Here is a 17,443-nt window from a genome sequence, read left to right on the forward strand (position 1 = left end):
AATATTAAATCGATCGGGCACGCACCTCATCACAGAATCTTATGTATATTTCATACCAGGGTCAATACATGCTAACCCTAACCCAAACAGGTGGCTCTATAACCCTAAACCTACCTTCACTTTGCAGAGTCGAAAAGACGTTAAGCTACACAGTTTCGTGGCAACTGTGCAGTTCAACGCTGCAGGAACATGGTAAGCTAACGCTAGCATTTGTGTATATTTTTTTCCTCAACTCGAGCCACACAATGTTTGAGGTCATGCTACTGTGTAGACTCGGCACACTTGGGACGCGACGTGACCCGGTACTGGAAAAATGACCCGCTTTTGCCAATGGAAATGAGCCCGTACGGTTCTGCAGGAAACCCCAACCCATTAGAACGTGGGACGAGGCAAGCTAATAAACAGCAACCACGAAGAACGACGTGTACGCTACGGTATAAGGACACAAATTTTTATCGCAGAGGAGACTGAGGTCATTAAGAAAGAGGAGCCCTGCAAAAATGAGGTTTCTTTGAAGCGAGCGAGACGAGGAATTTTCTAAGAAGCGCTTTTAAATTTTTGCGGCAAACAATTCCGGCGGCCTAGGTCTGAAGTCAGGAAGCCAGGTTTTGCGGCTGCACCTCTGAGGTTTCCCAGTAGACGTTACCAAGACAAGTAGGAAGAAATTTGGTATCTTTGGGCTCATCATAGCTTAAACAAACTCAAAAGTACCTTAATTTAATTGCCAAGGGAGGAAAATCAGTCACACAAATCAACTATTATGTGGCCTATTTCATTTTTCATTATATGAATCTTGCTGTTTCAATTCAAATGTGGCATTTTAGAATTATTCACTGCCAGCCTTCCCATTTAACATAGATACTTGCATTCTAAAGCAGTCAATGGCAGTGAATGTTTAACAATGCCATAATATGAAGATAACCAAACAAAGAGTCTCTTGTATCTCCACCTATAGTTCTGACCCACCCAAAGGGCATCCCATAATTCACCACTCTACAACTACAGCGGCATCACGCTGCTGTCTGACAATCGAGCAGAAATCAGTTTCATCCGTTTACTAAATGCAGACAAAGGGCCACGGCAGTGTGCCCCGATGACGGGAATCCCGAAAGCCACGGATAGATTTCCATCTGCTGCGGCGAGCACGGACATGCACGCCGGGATCCACAACGTGCGAAGACTGGCTCGAGAATGTGTGTGTGTGATCTCCGACCAGTCCTTATGTCCCTCATTCCGGTTTTGAAGAATCAAAACGGGTCTTGGTTCTGAATGGCATGGGCCGGTGTTGACCTTGGGGCTTTGGAGCTAATGTGCTAAATGCCGGCGAATAACTGGAGACGCCAGAGGCCGGAGGAAGAAGGGGTGGCGGCGGTGGTGGTTGGTGTGGGGGCATTTTAAAAGGGACTATGTTCTGGAGCAGAGGCCTCTGCCCAAGCCAAAGTGTCTACCCTTGCCATCCTGAACCAGGTCTTCATGACTTTCACAGGAAACAAGTTGACTGGAGACAGAAGCTGAGTGAAACCTTTGATAAACCAGACTGTGATATGACGGATATCGGATAAAACAGACCGCAGGAACTGAACGACATGTCCAAAAATTGTTTCCAGTTGTCACTTAAACTTCCGTCGACAAAGTATCAAGTTTCAGAATTGGCTACTGATGTTGGCAGGAAGAGAATTGGACTGACATGACTGTTGCGTCACAGATATAAGGTTGGGAAAAAAAAAAAACAATGCATACAGAGGTGTACATGATGAGTTTGTGGCAATGACGTGGCGGTGCGTCCCTACGTGACAGCCATGTTGAATGCGGGGAATTTATAGTGCAAGAGAACAAGAGAGAGTGAGTGATAGAAAGAGAGAGAGAGAGAGAGCAAATGCGAGTGAGCGAGACTGGGGGGAGAGAGAGCGAAAGGGAGCAGTGTTAACAGAATTATAAAACATGTTTGAAAATCTGCCGCATGCTATTTTGGATACAGTAAGTATTTTGGCATGCCGTTTGCCTTAGACAACAGATTTGGAACTAGGAAGCACACAAATTTCTCCCGGCTCATGAAAGAGACTTGCCCATAACGAGTACTGTACATCAACAATGTCACCATGACCAAGCAAACCACTACAGATAGTGTGACAGGTTTGTGAGGAAAATATGGAACTTTCAAACATTTTCTTTTTACATTTACATTTCATAACTTTGCACTGTACAGGGCATTTTAGACAATGAAAAAAAAGCGCAGTAGTTTTGTACCGTACGGTGCACAATGCCTAAAAACACAAAAAAAGCTTCAATGTAACAAAAAATTGCCCAAATCGAATGACCGTCCGCCCCTATAAATCTGTTTTATCAAGGTTCCACTCTATTGGTAATAAACTCAAAATGAGGTTTTAGGGTCTGACAGAAAAGCCCTTTTGAGTGGTGGCCCCATGAGCCAATGGGTATCAGAACCGGTACCAGCCCAATAAAATCTCCTGATGTACAAAACCCACATTTATGTCCTTGTAGGCAACCAAACGGCCACCAAAACCCACAATTCAAAGTCGTTATAAAACCCTATAGGAAATAGCGGAAAAGACAGAAGAACTGGGGTGTGAAGTTTAACCGTCGTCGTCCTTTGCGGCGCTAATCTCGCTGCAGTAACTCACATTGTCTGCACTGGAATGTTGCGCTCTGTAGGATTCTGTGAGAACGGCACATATAGAATATCTGCCTGCTCGACTGCTCTTTTGTCTGATTCTCTGCGTGAAAGGGCCGAATGTGTCCTCCAAACTCTACAATAGAAAAAGTTGCCAAGAATGGAGTTACCAAGCTAACAGAATTTCCTGGCATTGGAGCGAGTATCAGGTTATGACGCCAACTAAATGAAAAGAAACATCAAAAAGGAGATAAAAAGGTATCACTTTTTATACAACTGTTGCTGTCGTTTCACTATCTCACTGCGGGAAAGCTACATAAGTGACGTCGTAATATCTCACTTGGTTGGGTTCTGTGTCAAGGCTCGAGTAAATAAACACCAACGCTGATGTTTACGTGTTGTGACTCTTACCAAAACAGAATTGACAGTTGCCAAAACTACTTAACAGAATGAAAACAAATGCAATAGTCCATCCAAAGAGGGACAAAGATAAGGGGCCGCTCGATGGGGCCGTGAAGTAGCAACCATTTATTACATTGTTGTAATCTATAATCATTCGTGCATAACTCCAATTCAAAATATGCATGTGAGGTGCAGATATTTTTGCCCACTCAGGGTCATCCCTCTCACAATTTATACTGTCCTATCTGTGATTTTGAACGTATAATTTTCAAAAGGTGGGGCCCTGGCCTGTTGACTGATGTCAAGGGTCAGCAAATGAGTGTAAAGAATTAGCCGTGTTGCATCAGAACAGTGCTAGCTGTCAAGTGGCTAACTCTTAGCCGTCTGCTTGTTGAATCAATCAGGATATGTTGTGGGCACGGGCCATTAAATAAATGTGCTAATAACTGTTTTAAAATATGTTGTACAGTGAAACTCTTCTACATAAATACTGGAATTACCAGCCTTCAAGTCACAACTTTTTTTCCACACGCTTTCAACACTGCTGTTTATGCGGTGATGCGGCTAATTTGCCCATTTTTTCTGACGGGCGCAAGGGGCACTCGAGTGGAAAAGGTAAGAATGAGACCGGTGGAATATGTGTGCCGAGGAAGTGACTTTTACCGGCCCTGTTAGAGCTACACTAGGGTTAGCACTTTGCTAGCATGTTGCTGCTGTGTTACTGCCGTGTTTCAGTGATATTTACCGGTAAGTTTTATTTTAACCGGCCCTGTTAGCATTAGCGCTAGACTCTTTCTGTGTACCGTCTTTCTTTGTAAATATCTCATGTTTTAATGTGGGTGCTTGCGGTTTTTACACAACTGCGGCGTATGTATGTACCAAATGGTATTTCCTTTACAAATGTACTCGTCGGAGGCTTATAACCAGGTGCGCTCTGTAGGCCGGGAATTACGGTACATTGATTAATTCGGTTGAAATAATACAAACGTCAAAATCTAAAAATAAAATGTATATCGCTGCAGGGAACGTCTGAATAGTAAACGACGGCGCTCAACTGTTTTGTTGCTTTTCTGTGTCAAAGTTGAAAAAGTCACAGCAGAAATGACGTGCAGAAGAGGACAAGTTGGGGTAAAAAAGGATTTTATGTCACACTAGATGCCGGCTTAGACACCAATGCGCGTCTAATTATGTGATTGTGGGAAGCCATGTGAAGTTTCTGTGGAAAAGGCACTTTTCTACTGCAACTTCACTTTTTTTTTCCCCCCAAAATTGTAGGCATAATAATATTTTCTACGAAAATAGAAACACACTTCCATCCATGTAAGTTCACAGCTTGCATAGCTTCTAGTTTTATACTTGCGTATCTCAATTATGAAAAAATAAAGTAAAAAGGCCACAATCTTTGGATTACACCTTCATACCGTTCTACTTACTCGCATTCGCTCCATGAGGTAGTAATTGCATACCGTTTTGCAGTCATGGTCTTAGAAGGAGCGTTTTCAAGGACAAAACAGTCCTTCAAAAGATATTTTGTCCAAATATGTATTGTTAATTTTGTAACAAATTGCAACATCCGTTTTGTGGCTTTAGTTGACAACCTTCTTCTGACCCCAGGGCACAACCGCAGAGGCAGGAGGTAATGATTAACAGCACCACCGTGAGGGAGTCTTTTCTTTTGCTTCTAGGAGACAACAAAAAAAGGAAAATACCTTCTCCCTCTCCCACAATGAGGGGAAGCGGTCACAAGATAAAACTTTCATGGATTGGAACGTGCCGTGCAAACAGTCAAGGCTCTTCGCTCGCAGGCCGGAGACAAAACACAGCGAGCGTTGAGATGGACGCTTCGGCGCAAATATCGTTTTCGTCAATGTTCTGAAAATGTGTAATCTAGGTTTTCTAGATTTTTGGGGCCGATCACAACGGATTACAAGATGTAGCAATGAACCTATTCAAGTGACCTTTTCATTTATTGTGTATACTTGTGTACTCAATTGTTCAAAAAACATATTTACAATAGATAGTGTATCTTTGTTCATCTATCTATAAAAGTGACGCACAGCAACAGATTACAAGTCTTCTACAAGATGGGAGTTATTACATACAGCAAATAATCCATCTACTTCTTGTGAAATTTGTTCATTGGTGTTCTGTGAGATTTTCAAACTGTAAAGTATTCCAATTTCCGCCCTATAAATCACAACTTTTTTCACACGCCTTCAACCCTGGGGCTTATGCGGTGATGCGGCTAATTTGTGCATTTTTTCCTAACGGCCGCAAGGTGGCACTCGAGTGGAAAAGGTAAGAGTGAGACCGGTGAAATATATGTGTGAGGAAGTGACTTTTACCGGTATGTTTTTGTTTTTTGCTTTTTTACCAGCCCTGTTAGCGCTGCGCTAGCGTTAGCACTGTGCTAGCGTGTTTCTGCTGTGCTACTGCCATGTGTCAGTGATTTTTACCAATATGCTTTTTTTAACCGACCCTGTTAGTGCCGCGCTAGCATTAGCTGCTGTTTTACTGCTGCGTGTCAGTGATTTAGGTAGTTTTTTTTTTTCCCCACCGGCCCTATTAGTGCTGTACTACCGTGTTGCTACTGTGTAGCTGCCGCGGCTGTTTTTTTTTGTTTTACCGGTATGTTTTTTGTTTTTTTTTTTGCTTTTAACACCCCTGTTCATGCTACCGTGTTGTTGCTATGTTAAGCTAAGCTAAGGCATTAAAACTTTGCAAACTCTTTCTGTGTACCGTCTTTCTTTGTAAATATCTCATGTTTCAATGTGGGCACTTGCGGCTTTTACACAGGTGCGGCTTATGTGTGTACCAAATGGTATTTCCTTTCCAAATGTACCGGGTGAGGCTTATAATCAGGTGCGCTCTGTAGGCCGGAAATTACGGTAGACGCTTTGGCTCCAAAAAGGTTGCAATTCACTGTTCTGGTCAGATCATCTTTTCAACAGAACAGCATCATGTTTACACAAAACCACGAGCGGTAGCACTAGCTTGCTAGGCTACGCAACGTTTTGTTGCCTGCTAATGAAGAGTGTTTATTGATTTCGTATTAAAGGGACGTGAAAATGCCTCAAGCAAGCCTTGCAGGAAGTTTTCTCCTGTCCTGAGCACCAGTGACCACCAACACGTTTTCCTCCATTTTCTAATCCAGTCGGCACAATCCACTCATGTTGCTACCCCAACGGTACCGAGTGTATTCGTTCGCATATGAGTTGACAAGATAAAGCCCAACGGTTGTTAAAAAAAAACAACAAAAAAAAAAAAACAGGATGTGGTGGTATCGAAATGCAAGATTTTATTGGAGTAGCCTTGACAATGCAATCGTAAAAGAGCAACTTTGTCTTGTAGTCTGATCCGCGCTAGACTAAATGTCTTTCTCGGAGATGATCATTGCCAATTATGAAATGCCAATTTTTGACCGATCAGGTCGATCAAAATGGAGAAAAGTCTAGTGTGAATCTTTCCAGATGGAAATGTATTTGATCAGCTGATGGATGCAAACAGCTCAAATTTGGCTGGAAAATCACTTCTTCTTCTCAATCAATGAGTGAATCCACTTCACCTAGGAAAACTGTACAGGTCCTGAGTTTTTGCCTGTCCCAGCTAACTTCAGGAGCGAGGCGGGGTACACCCTGAGCTGTTCACCAAATAATAGGAGTGACACAGATAGCCTAACAATCATTTACACTCACATTCACACCTTTTCTCTTTTTGGAATTTTGGAGGAAACGAGAATGATGGGAGAAAACCCAAAAAAGAGGAAGGCGGAAAAATCCAAACTCCACAAACACAGACACAGACGACCTCTGAACTGTGAGGCGGATGTGCTAACAAGTCATCCACTGAGCTGCCGTTTTATATTCTATTATATTTAATCTGATGATTATCACAGACGTTTGCAAAAACTTGGTTCAAATCCGCTACTGTAAGAGTGACATTGACAATGCTACAAAAAAAAAAAAAAAAAAATCCTTTGGTGAATAGTAACACCCTTGGAAAGGGTAATACAAGAACACAACCAACACAATAAACCACTTCTTGGAGAGAAAATATAACCTCAATGGCGGGGGTGATAAAAAACAGGAGGGGCTACGATAGAAGTTATTAGGTCACTGCCAAGGTTGGGTCCTGTGCTAAACACGTGCGTACCAGGATCAGAGTACAGTAAGTATGGAAGTCAATTAGTGCCACCAGGATTTGAATTTGAAATGCCACAGGAAACAGGATTTGAATTTGATATGTAAAGTGATCACATTTTCAATAGTTGCTACAATTCGCTGTCTGAAATTCACTGTCTGTGCCACCAGGCAGGGTGACTTCAGGTCACAATTAAACACCCAGCCAATCACAGTTATGCTTTCTTAGTCACGTGACGTCACTAAGAACTAAGAAAGCGTAACTGGATTGGCTGGCTGTTCGGTTCTGACCTGAAGTAACCCTGCCTGGTGCCACAGACGGTGAATTTCAGACAGCGAATTGTAGCCAGTTGGATTTCAGACAACGAATTGTAGCAAGTATTGAAAATCAGATCACTTTACATTTCAAATTCAAATCCCGTTTTCTGTAGCACTTCAAATTCAAATCCTGGTGTCACTAATTTACTTCCATAATAAGCGTCCACAACATTAGGTAAAATGAAAATGACAAATGAAACTTATTCATACCTTTGTTGATATAAACCAAAATTGATGTCGGAGTCAGCCTGCAAAAAAAACAAGTGGATGGCAGTCAGTTACGCGTAGCCAATGAAATGAGACTTGTACAGTCCAACCTCGGTTCTCGACCACAATCCGTTCTAGAATTGATTTGTTCGTAAAACCGAATCAAGCCCCGCACGCGTTATGTTATTTCCGGGTTTTTTTTCCCCGGGGGTTCGTTCAAATTCACAATAACAAAGCGCGTCGTGGGTCAGCTGGTCTTGCCACGCGCGTTCTGTTATCTCCGTTTTTTTTTTTTTTTTGGGGGGGGGGGGGGGCGTTCGAGTACCGATTTTCGTTCCAAAACAGAAACAAAAAAAATCTCAAAAGTTTCGTTCGAAAATGGATTTGTTCAAGAATGGGCACTCTCGAGAACCGAGGCTGTATTCTATATTGTGATTTTATCTTTGTCATTACATGGAACAAATGGAAGGTGCATCACTGTAACCTAGTGGTTAGCACACCTGCCTCAGGATCTAGGTTCGAATCTGTGTTATTTACTCTAGTAAATGTGCATAATGTGACATCTTACCGGTATAACGCCTCCATCACCAAAATGTAGCACTTCTAATATTGTGTCACATTGAATGAATGCTGTGAAAGACAAAAAAAAAAAAAAATTACATAAAGCAAATCAGCATCAGATGGAAAGGACACATTTTTGTAACCGTTCCAAAAAACGAGACAAAATCATGTAATTTAGCTTTGATTTCGAACAAAAAGCAATTAGATTCGGACCACCAAATTGCTCCGCACTGCCAAATATTTCAAAAGGTACTTCCTGCTGGCTGCTCCCACCCAAACATTGTGCCCCGCTCTGCATCAAAGGAACGGTGACGAGCAAAGGTGAAAGCTCGACCGGACGAGCGGGTCCTTCCCCACAAATGCCGCTTAATTGGTTTTAATCTATTTCGGTTTTCCGTGCCAGCCTGGTTTTATTTATTTGGTCCGTTGAGAACGACAATGATGCATGACTATCTCTTACTGGAAATGCTCCATGAAAGCGTGTTTGAGACTGCTGACAAAGAAATGAATCAGGGTTCCCCGACAACAGGAAGGCATTAACTGGCTTACAGACAAACCATTTAGAGGGATTTTTCTTATTATGCATTTTTATATTTTCTTTTTACCATGTTCTCTAAACTACCGTGTAGATTAAAATGTTCTAGTCGAGGACATAAGCCAACGACCGTCTAGCAAAAGCACTTCAAGCGTTTGCCTATATGGGCGTTGGAATCCAAAAACAATACACGCTGGTATTTTCAGATCAGCGTTCTGTGTAATTACTTTGACGGACGGCACCAGCGTTTGACTCCGGCGTCGTTCCTCAGTGACGCGCAGAGAAACGGGGAAGCCCGCTCGGGATTTGCGAGGATTTTCGCCCGCATCACCCGACACCGGCGAAATCTGATCACGCGTCGCCGTTTGCGTCCAACGACAGCGCGAGCGACGCGGTTATTACCGTCGGAGGCAAACGCTAAACGCAGCACGGATACATTCAATCAACTTGCGAAAGCGAGAGTGCAAACGGTCAATTTAAGCGGCTTAACGCAGCCGAAAATAATCCCCCTGTGCGAACGTATCACAGCTCTACGTATTAGCTTAAGAGAAACAGATACCTCATGCTTATTGGCACTTGCGTGGCAGCGAATGTCTTAGAGCATATTTTGACTAACGCAAAGATTTTTTGTTGTTGTTGTTGAATGTGGTTTGGTTGCTCATTGTCACTTTGAAACAGTTCAGTACTTTCCAAGCTAGTTGAGTCAAACTGATTGAACCAAAAGAAGTTATCTACCGGCAGTTGATCATTTTCTTAACGACATAAAAGTTGTATAATCATGAAATAAATTCTTGACGATCTAAAACTAAGCTAACTTTTGCAAACTTGAACCAAAAGTCAAAACTTTGAGGAACTTCTGAAGCTGAATGACACTTTCGTAGCGCGAAACCTGAGGAGGTAAGAATGTGTAAAGTCACGCAAAACTTGAGAGTTGGTGACATTAGTGAGGCTAATTCTTGCTAACAGTCACACAAAACGTACATTTTTGGATGTTAACAAGGCTACTTCTTTTTTAACAACGTCAGATATTAAATACGGAGGAATTTAGGATTCCCACTGAGGTTTAAACAAGCAGAAATTTGGTGTCCTATCAGAGTTTAAGAACAAAACGATAACCAATGACTGACCAGATCGCAAGATGGAACAATATTGCTCAATACTGTATTTCCTTGTATACGCTATTTTCGAGTATTCTCTAATCAGGTCAAAACAAAATTACAACATGACAGAAATAATAGGTCCTAACTTATTGTAATTACTTCACACTGACCAAAACGTCAGAAGATGATTCGACAGAATGCCAGCATGGCTATGTACAACCGTTAGTGCTAGCGCTTGCTTGCTAGGCTAAAGAACATCGTGCGCCGTATCGTATTAAATGTACATGAATCTACCTCGAGCAAATACGTCCTCTCGAGAGCACCGGTGGCCCCCACAACCAGACATTTCCGCGGAGTATTTTATTCTGTTTTCACCAACACAAAACACACCAGTCACTGTGATTTGACAGTCGCGCACGCGCCCGCACACCATCGCACTCAAAAATCTACAGTCGAAAAAATTTGTTACAAGTAGAAATACATGGATATTGAAAGACGTCGCTTATCTTTTGTAGTCTTGACCAATGTTCCCTCTAAACTGCGCCACTGCACAATTGTCGCACACGATCTCTTAACAACGAGCTGCTGCTCAGCCTACTTCGACTTCCTAGTTTACCTGACACCGCCCCACTGCGCTCTTAAAGGTGTACACTCGTAATTACAAACAGAACACACAACCACAACTTAATATCTGCGGACGTGACTGGTGGACCAACTCGTAACTTCATATCTGCGGACATGACTGACCACGCCCGTACATTTTTCAAATGTGAGTGACAGATACACACGCAATCCATTGTTGTCGTCAACACAGTAACATCATTGGAAAAAGATAAAGCCCGCCGAACGTTAAAGATGGGATGGAGTGGTATAAAAAAATACAAGATTTTATTGTAATAGTCTGACATAGTGCAATGGTGAAAAAATAAATATGTAGTCTGATCAGGGTAATATGTCGGCAAGGTTTTTTCTTTTAAATAACTTTATTGGCGGTCAGATATTTCCAATACTAGATCACAAAGATATAACAAGGCTAGTAACAAAGCTAGCTTTTGGATTCAAATACATCGTACACAACGGCACCACAGTATAAATGTCTTTAGCGGAGCCAATCAATGATGTCACTGTTCGGATATGACCAGCGGAAAAAAATGCTAATTATCGGCTGATAACGATCAAACTCATCAGATCGGTGTAGTCTAATTTTCACTCTTTGAATAAAATACGTCAATATTGTTTGTGGTGGATGCGTTGCTAGTGCCGTTGATTACAATGAAAAACAGTTTCGGAAGTCCAACGAAACAGTTTTACACGCATCCTGAAACAGATTGACTATGACCTTAGCGATTTCGACAGAAATGGAAGACAAGAGGTTTCTTTCTTCGACTTGTGATTATCGTTTCACGATATTCATGCATGACATTTATGGACATGGTGTTTGTTGTGATTTCGGAAGGAATTGTCTTGACATTAAGTGAGTAGAAGGACGACTAAAGTGAAGCCATAAGGTAATCGGTCGATCGGTGGCAACCATATCGGTTCAGAAAATTCCATGTTGACCGTTAGAGATTGACCAGCATCGCGAGACAAACTGTTAGTGTGGTTCTTCAAATGTGTCTACGGAAAAATATGTTGCAACTATGTAAACTTTGCCTCGACTGTATGACTTCGACATTGATTCTGCAGCCAAACAAATCAGGAGGGTGAATATATTCAAGAAAATTGTGTTCGGTCTTAGCGTTTCTTTCAATCTGCAAATCAACACTTGCAAATGTTTATTTGAAGACAACAAATTGTATCCAAAGCAACGCAAATGGGAGGTTGACCAGCACCCCGAAACCGATCACGTTTGACTTCAGTGGCTTCTTTGGACGTATTAAGACAAAATGCATTAGATGTTGATTTGCAACGGTTGGGGACTTTGGTCCTTTAATGACAAACTATTTCCAAAACTGAAGCGTCTCCAAGTAACTTGTGTGTGACTAGCAGTCCCTTTAAACCTGAAGTAACACACTTTGCAAATGTTGATTTGTGGATGTCTTGATTTCTCCAGTTTTACAATTACTTTTTTTCCTAACACCAAACAAATTAAACCTCGACAAGCGTAACAAAACGACTTGTGTTCCCACTTCCATTTTGTCTCTGGTATCTCCGATCATGTCAATTTGTACACGTCATTTTGGGATTTAACTGTATGGTAAGGGTAAATTTGCACTTCACAGACTAGAGCAACCACATAAATGCTGGAGAAAAACCCGTGAGATCCAAATACAGTTAAGACACTTTATTTGACTGTGCACGTGCACTCCTATCAAAAAACAACTTGAAAAAAAAAAAAAACACTACGTCACTCAGTCCTCCTGTTTTAGGCTTTGCTTTCCTAGTAACCAAATATTCCAGGAAAGCCGCGAGGGGTCGGTTGGTCGCTCCCTTAATCTGACACCCGAGCCGGGCGTAGAAAAATGTCATCGCCTGCTATCTGTCATTCACGCCCTCCGTCGTAAACCGAGCCGGGGCCGGGACACGTTTGCAAACTTGAACCCGGGCCACTTGACTTCCCCGAGATTTGATTACAGGGCGAAAGGCGACCTGGCAAAACGTCAGCGCCGTTCTCAGGCGGGCGACTTAACCCCCACGTCGTTACCGTCAAGAGAAACTGGGAAAGGTACGACGTCCAAACGTTAAGCGGGTCCGACTCATCTGATAGCAACGCACACGGAAGTTACGCTAGCGCACTTGACTGTCGCTAGCCCGCTTCCATTCTCCTCCTCCTCCCCGATACAAACCTTCTTTATTCGCCGTCGCCGTGTGGCTAAAAGCAATAAATAATATCCTCAAGAGTCCGAGGCACGACGGCGTTCCCCGGAGCGAAAAATGGCGAGAACAAGTCCCCCGGGCTCGCTCCTGGCCCGCGGCCATGCCCCCGCCGAGAACGGCTCTTGTCCTCCGCGCGTCCGCTTCACTCCAGGTGGGACCACCGGGCGAGGGTGAGCTCCGGCCTGGGGTGGGTTCCTCGGACTCGGTCAACCATTGCCGCCGCGGTGCGAGCTGCTGACAAGTAAGTGGACGAACATTAGCCTCTCTCCTCTCTGGCTACAGGGCTTTCTACTTCTATTGCTCGGGTGACGTCTCAAAGACGTTGACGGTGACATAGAGGGCCGAGTGGTTCCCCCTGCAGGGCTGGAGAGGGACCTCAAGGGGCGTGCGTGTGCAAACGTTTAAATCCGTTGCAGTATGGCAACGTTGCATTAAAATTCTCACATGCATTTTCATTCCTTAATGTGCCCAACGGGACTTGAGTAGGGCTCGAACACAAGGCGCTTTAACGTAACATCATTTAGAAGCAATTCAACTATCACAAAGTTTATAAAGCAAATCGAATGAGTAAAAATAAGGCAGGCTCTCAAATTGCGTTATAAGCCATGTAATTAATGTCATAAAAATGTTAAACAGTTGATATTAGTCTCTTTATTTAATTTTACATTTTGAAGATCATTTGTAGTGAAATTATTATTGCATAAAATATTTGTTAACATTGTATTTGTTAACATAGAAATAAGAATTATTATTATATATCTCTTTTTTTTTTACTATTTCATTTTAGTGGTTATTGCATCGGTATTGCAGTTCTGAGGTCGGTATTTTGAAACCGGGACCGTCCTGTGTCACATTTTTGTGTGCTAATTCCAATGATTTATAAGCTTTAACGCTTATGTATTTACTATGTAGTGATACAAAAAAAATGTATTCCAAGAATAACAGGAAAAAAAATTGTGATGAAAAATCCACTGAATACTGAATTATTAAATGAATTTAACTCTCTCTGGAATAAATAAAATTTTGCAGAGAGAAAAATCTGATACTTTCAGAAAAATGATACTCCGGACTTAAAAATTTTCAATGATATTAATTAATTAATCACCTGTTGCAAATTTGCAACCCCTGCTCGGAAAGGGTTAAAATTTCATTTTAAAATACATTAAAAAAAACTTTTGTGCCTCAAAGAATGATCAGATCGTTCATCTTTGCATTCCAAATATTTGTCATAATAAATGTTTTTCCTAGTGTACATCCAGGCAAAAATAAATGTGCATATAATAAAATAAAGACAGTCATTTACACCATTTATTATTCTCCTATAATTTTTAAGGCATTGAAATAATGATTTTCTTGTGTGTCATTTGACAGTGCAGGTGTACCTAATGGAATGTCCAAGAAAAGTACCAATAAAGGAACTATTTTTAATGTGTCGTCGCTTGTTTTTTCCTTCTTTTTTTTGCTTTTTAGATACGTCAATACGCAGTCATGATATAAGTGCCGGTTTCACGTTGCACTGTTTTGCCATGCAATATCTATAGCAACAAAAAAAAAAACCCTCCAAAACCGCCAGATGGACCTATAATGAGCGTCTGGACATGAGAACGTGCTCTAAAAATGTCCCAGACAAGTGAACGAAATATGTATTTTGCTCCAGAGGGGCGGCGGTGTGTTAAACCGGCTTTCAAAACGGCACGTCAGCGAAGGACGGCGGTCGCTGACCCGAACGATAAAAAGAAAATGAAACTGCAGTCGTGGTTAAACATTTGTAGCGAAATGATATCACGTGTCTTATCAGATAAGAAACGTATTGCAGGAAACATCTTCATGCAGCCATCTACTTCATTCTTCTTTGTAATGAGGGATTATTTGCCCTGAATGGAATCAATTATGAAATAATAACCAATAATAAATCACATCAGTTCCCCCCCCCAAAAAAAAAGCACAGTAAAGATAAAACATCATTAATTATTATCTATTTGATAAGCGGACGCAAAGGTTATTTTGCCACAACTGAATCAAAGAGTCAAGGTCAGTTTGAGTCACCAGGAAAAAAAAAAATGCTTTTTTTTTTTTTTTTTGCTGGCTGCTCTAAATATATATTTTGAATTGTGTATTTTCATTGGTCTTTGATTTCGGATGATGCAATTTACCAAACACAAGCGCAACCAAATATCCTGCAGCACAGTTTCAACTGCCTTCTGGAAAAAAAAAAAATAAAAAATTAAAAAATAATAAAAAAAAAACACAATACCGCTAGTGGTGTCATTAACAACATCAGAGTTTTTATTATTATTATCATTTTTGGAAAGGGTGCAGGTACCCCACAATGAAAGAATGGAGGGCACTTTCAGGGACACAACATGAACAATGTCTAATATCAATAATTAGGAAAATAGAATGTACATAATCGAAATTACTCACCTTATTAATTAACCTCTTGTGGATGATGAAACAGTTAAAAAATAGAATAAGAAAATAAATTATTAAATGAAAAAAAAATTCAGCTCAAATAAAGGTGATAGAGAAGACTATTGAATCATATTGCTTGTAAATGTTACACGTGGGAGTATGAAAATATAAATATATCTTATTTACATTCGTGTAGCAAGTTGGGGTCGTCATCGTGTCCAATTGAAAGCAGCTCTCAAAGTGTCCTCTAGAGGGCAGAGTGGGGATACAATCGCCGGTGAGGAATTCCAAAAATCAATATTCCAGAGTGTGTAATATAGCGGGAGGAAAAAAAATACATGTACTCGTTTGTGTGCCAAAGGAAGTGGGGACGATGCCTTGCTCAAGGGCGCCGCGACATTAGCCAGCAAGGAGAATAACATCTCTTCAACAAAGATATAAAGCCCAATTATAACTGCACATTATATATAACAGAATCATCCAAATATTACTAATCAGCTCTAATAGGAATATTAATAATAATCCAAATTATTGGGAAATCATTTAAAATAAAAACGGAAGTTTATGTTGTGAACTCCAAATGTAAATAAGTTTTCTGCTAAAGATTGCGTCAGCATCTTTTCTACATCTTCGATCTTGATCATACGCAAACGGAAAACTACGGCTGAATCACGGAATATTTCAAGCATTATCAATACCTCTGAAGATTTTTTTTTAATGTGCAGTAAATAACATTATTCATTAAATATTGTAAATGGAATATTTACTACCTTGTAGTATTATTCCAATGAGAAATTTCAAAACAGGGCCTGGCTGTTTGTTTGGATTTTCCTCAATTGACGGCGGTGAAATGGTATAATTCAGCCTCCTTGGTAGAGAAATCCATCAATTTTATTTGCCGCTTATCCTCACGAGGGTCACAAGGAGTGCTGGAGCCTATCCCAGCTCTCAACAGGCAGGAGGCGACACCCTGAACTGGTCGCCAGCCAATCGCAGGGTACATCAAGACAAACAGCCGCACTCACAATCACACCTACGGACAATTTGGAGTGTACGATTAATGTTGCATGTTTTTGGGATGTGGGAGTACCTGGAGAAAACCCATAAAGGCACGATCAGAACATGCAAACTCCACACATGCGGGGCCGGGATCGAACCCGCGACCTGTGACGGAACCGTGCTTCTCCACCGTGCTGACCCGGGAGAGAAATATGAATTTGAAAACTGCATTCATGTAGAGTATTAAGTGTGGGTTTTTTTTCATACTGAAGCTCTGTGGTCCTGAAGAAAACATAACGCTCTCGAGGGGTTGCCATAGAAACCATTTGTTTGCATTCTGCGTGGTGTGTATTATGCGTGAAATCTTCTGCAGGTCACCGCGGACAAACATCTCCGTCCGTGACACCCCCCCCCCCCTCCCTCCAGATTTGAACAGCGCTACAAAACGGAAAATGCACCACATGGGCAACTTTATAGTACCACGTAACATAACACGTGGAATTCATATTTGGCATCGGTTTTCGATGGTCAGGATTTGTCGCCTTTGTCTCACTGTCCTCTGGCCTCCCCCACACTTTCATTTCCATCCTCAAGTAGCCTGATTACACATCCTTGACTGACCCCTAAACAGTGATTGGAATGATTCACGGTCATTATCAGGACTTGACTGAATCCATATTGGGCGGGCCTTCTGCCAATCAGCAGTCCCCCCCCCATGTATGACATCATACGCGCTGGATATCGCAGGGGTCTCAAACCTGCGGTCCGCGGGCCATTTTGCGGCCCGCGAGACGCTATTTTGCAGCCCCGCCTTAAAGGAAAATTCCGGTGGTTTTGGAGTAACAATATATCCAACAGGTCGTGTAATATGTACTCTGTCTAGATAATGTGATGGTAAATCCTCTCTCGTTTAATTGTGTTTTGAGAAGGTTTTTATCGACAATTGTGAATTTTCAGGGGCGCCGCCATTTTCGCAGGTAACATGACCTGCGTGCGCGGACGTGATGTGTTACGTGCCCTTCCAAACGCAGAAAAGCGCTAGATAACGGATGGATGTTTGAGAAGATAGGAGTGTTTTCAATTCCTAATTTAAATTCCACATACGTCCATGTGTGCCGAGGCCGCGGCCAAGACTCCGCCTCCGGCGGCCCCCCAAGGTAAATCGAGTTTGGCGTATCGTGTCACAATGTTCACTTTTGGGTGATCGAAAATTGAGTGGGCACCGCTGAGCTGAACTAAAACAATTGAAAAACGTGTCTAACCACAAAGTTATGCCCCCCCCCCCCCCCGAAGACAATCCAAATAAATCCAGTGCAACTTG

At 41.9% G+C, this 17,443-nt stretch overlaps 1 protein-coding gene across 2 annotated transcripts in view; it reads right to left on the reverse strand.

The window, feature by feature from the left end:
• tmem131 (transmembrane protein 131) overlaps window positions 1-13,047 on the reverse strand; it is a 39,024-nt gene extending 25,977 nt beyond the window's left edge. Inside the window, exons 1-3 of one of the 2 annotated variants that reach the window (XM_061824792.1) lie at window positions 12,681-13,047; window positions 8,267-8,328; window positions 7,702-7,739 (exon numbers count right to left, since the gene is read on the reverse strand). In XM_061824792.1, coding sequence (XP_061680776.1) covers window positions 7,702-7,739; window positions 8,267-8,328; window positions 12,681-12,813 — 233 coding nt within the window. In that variant the 5' untranslated portion in view covers window positions 12,814-13,047. Of the gene's footprint in view, window positions 1-7,701; window positions 7,740-8,266; window positions 8,329-10,188; window positions 10,458-12,680 lie in introns of those variants that run through there. The other variant, XM_061824791.1, reaches the window with a different exon arrangement.
• Window positions 13,048-17,443: the final 4,396 nt, after the last annotated feature.

Source organism: Syngnathoides biaculeatus, chromosome 7, assembly GCF_019802595.1.
Source record: "Syngnathoides biaculeatus isolate LvHL_M chromosome 7, ASM1980259v1, whole genome shotgun sequence".
In the NCBI taxonomy this organism is placed as follows: Eukaryota; Metazoa; Chordata; class Actinopteri; order Syngnathiformes; family Syngnathidae; genus Syngnathoides; species Syngnathoides biaculeatus.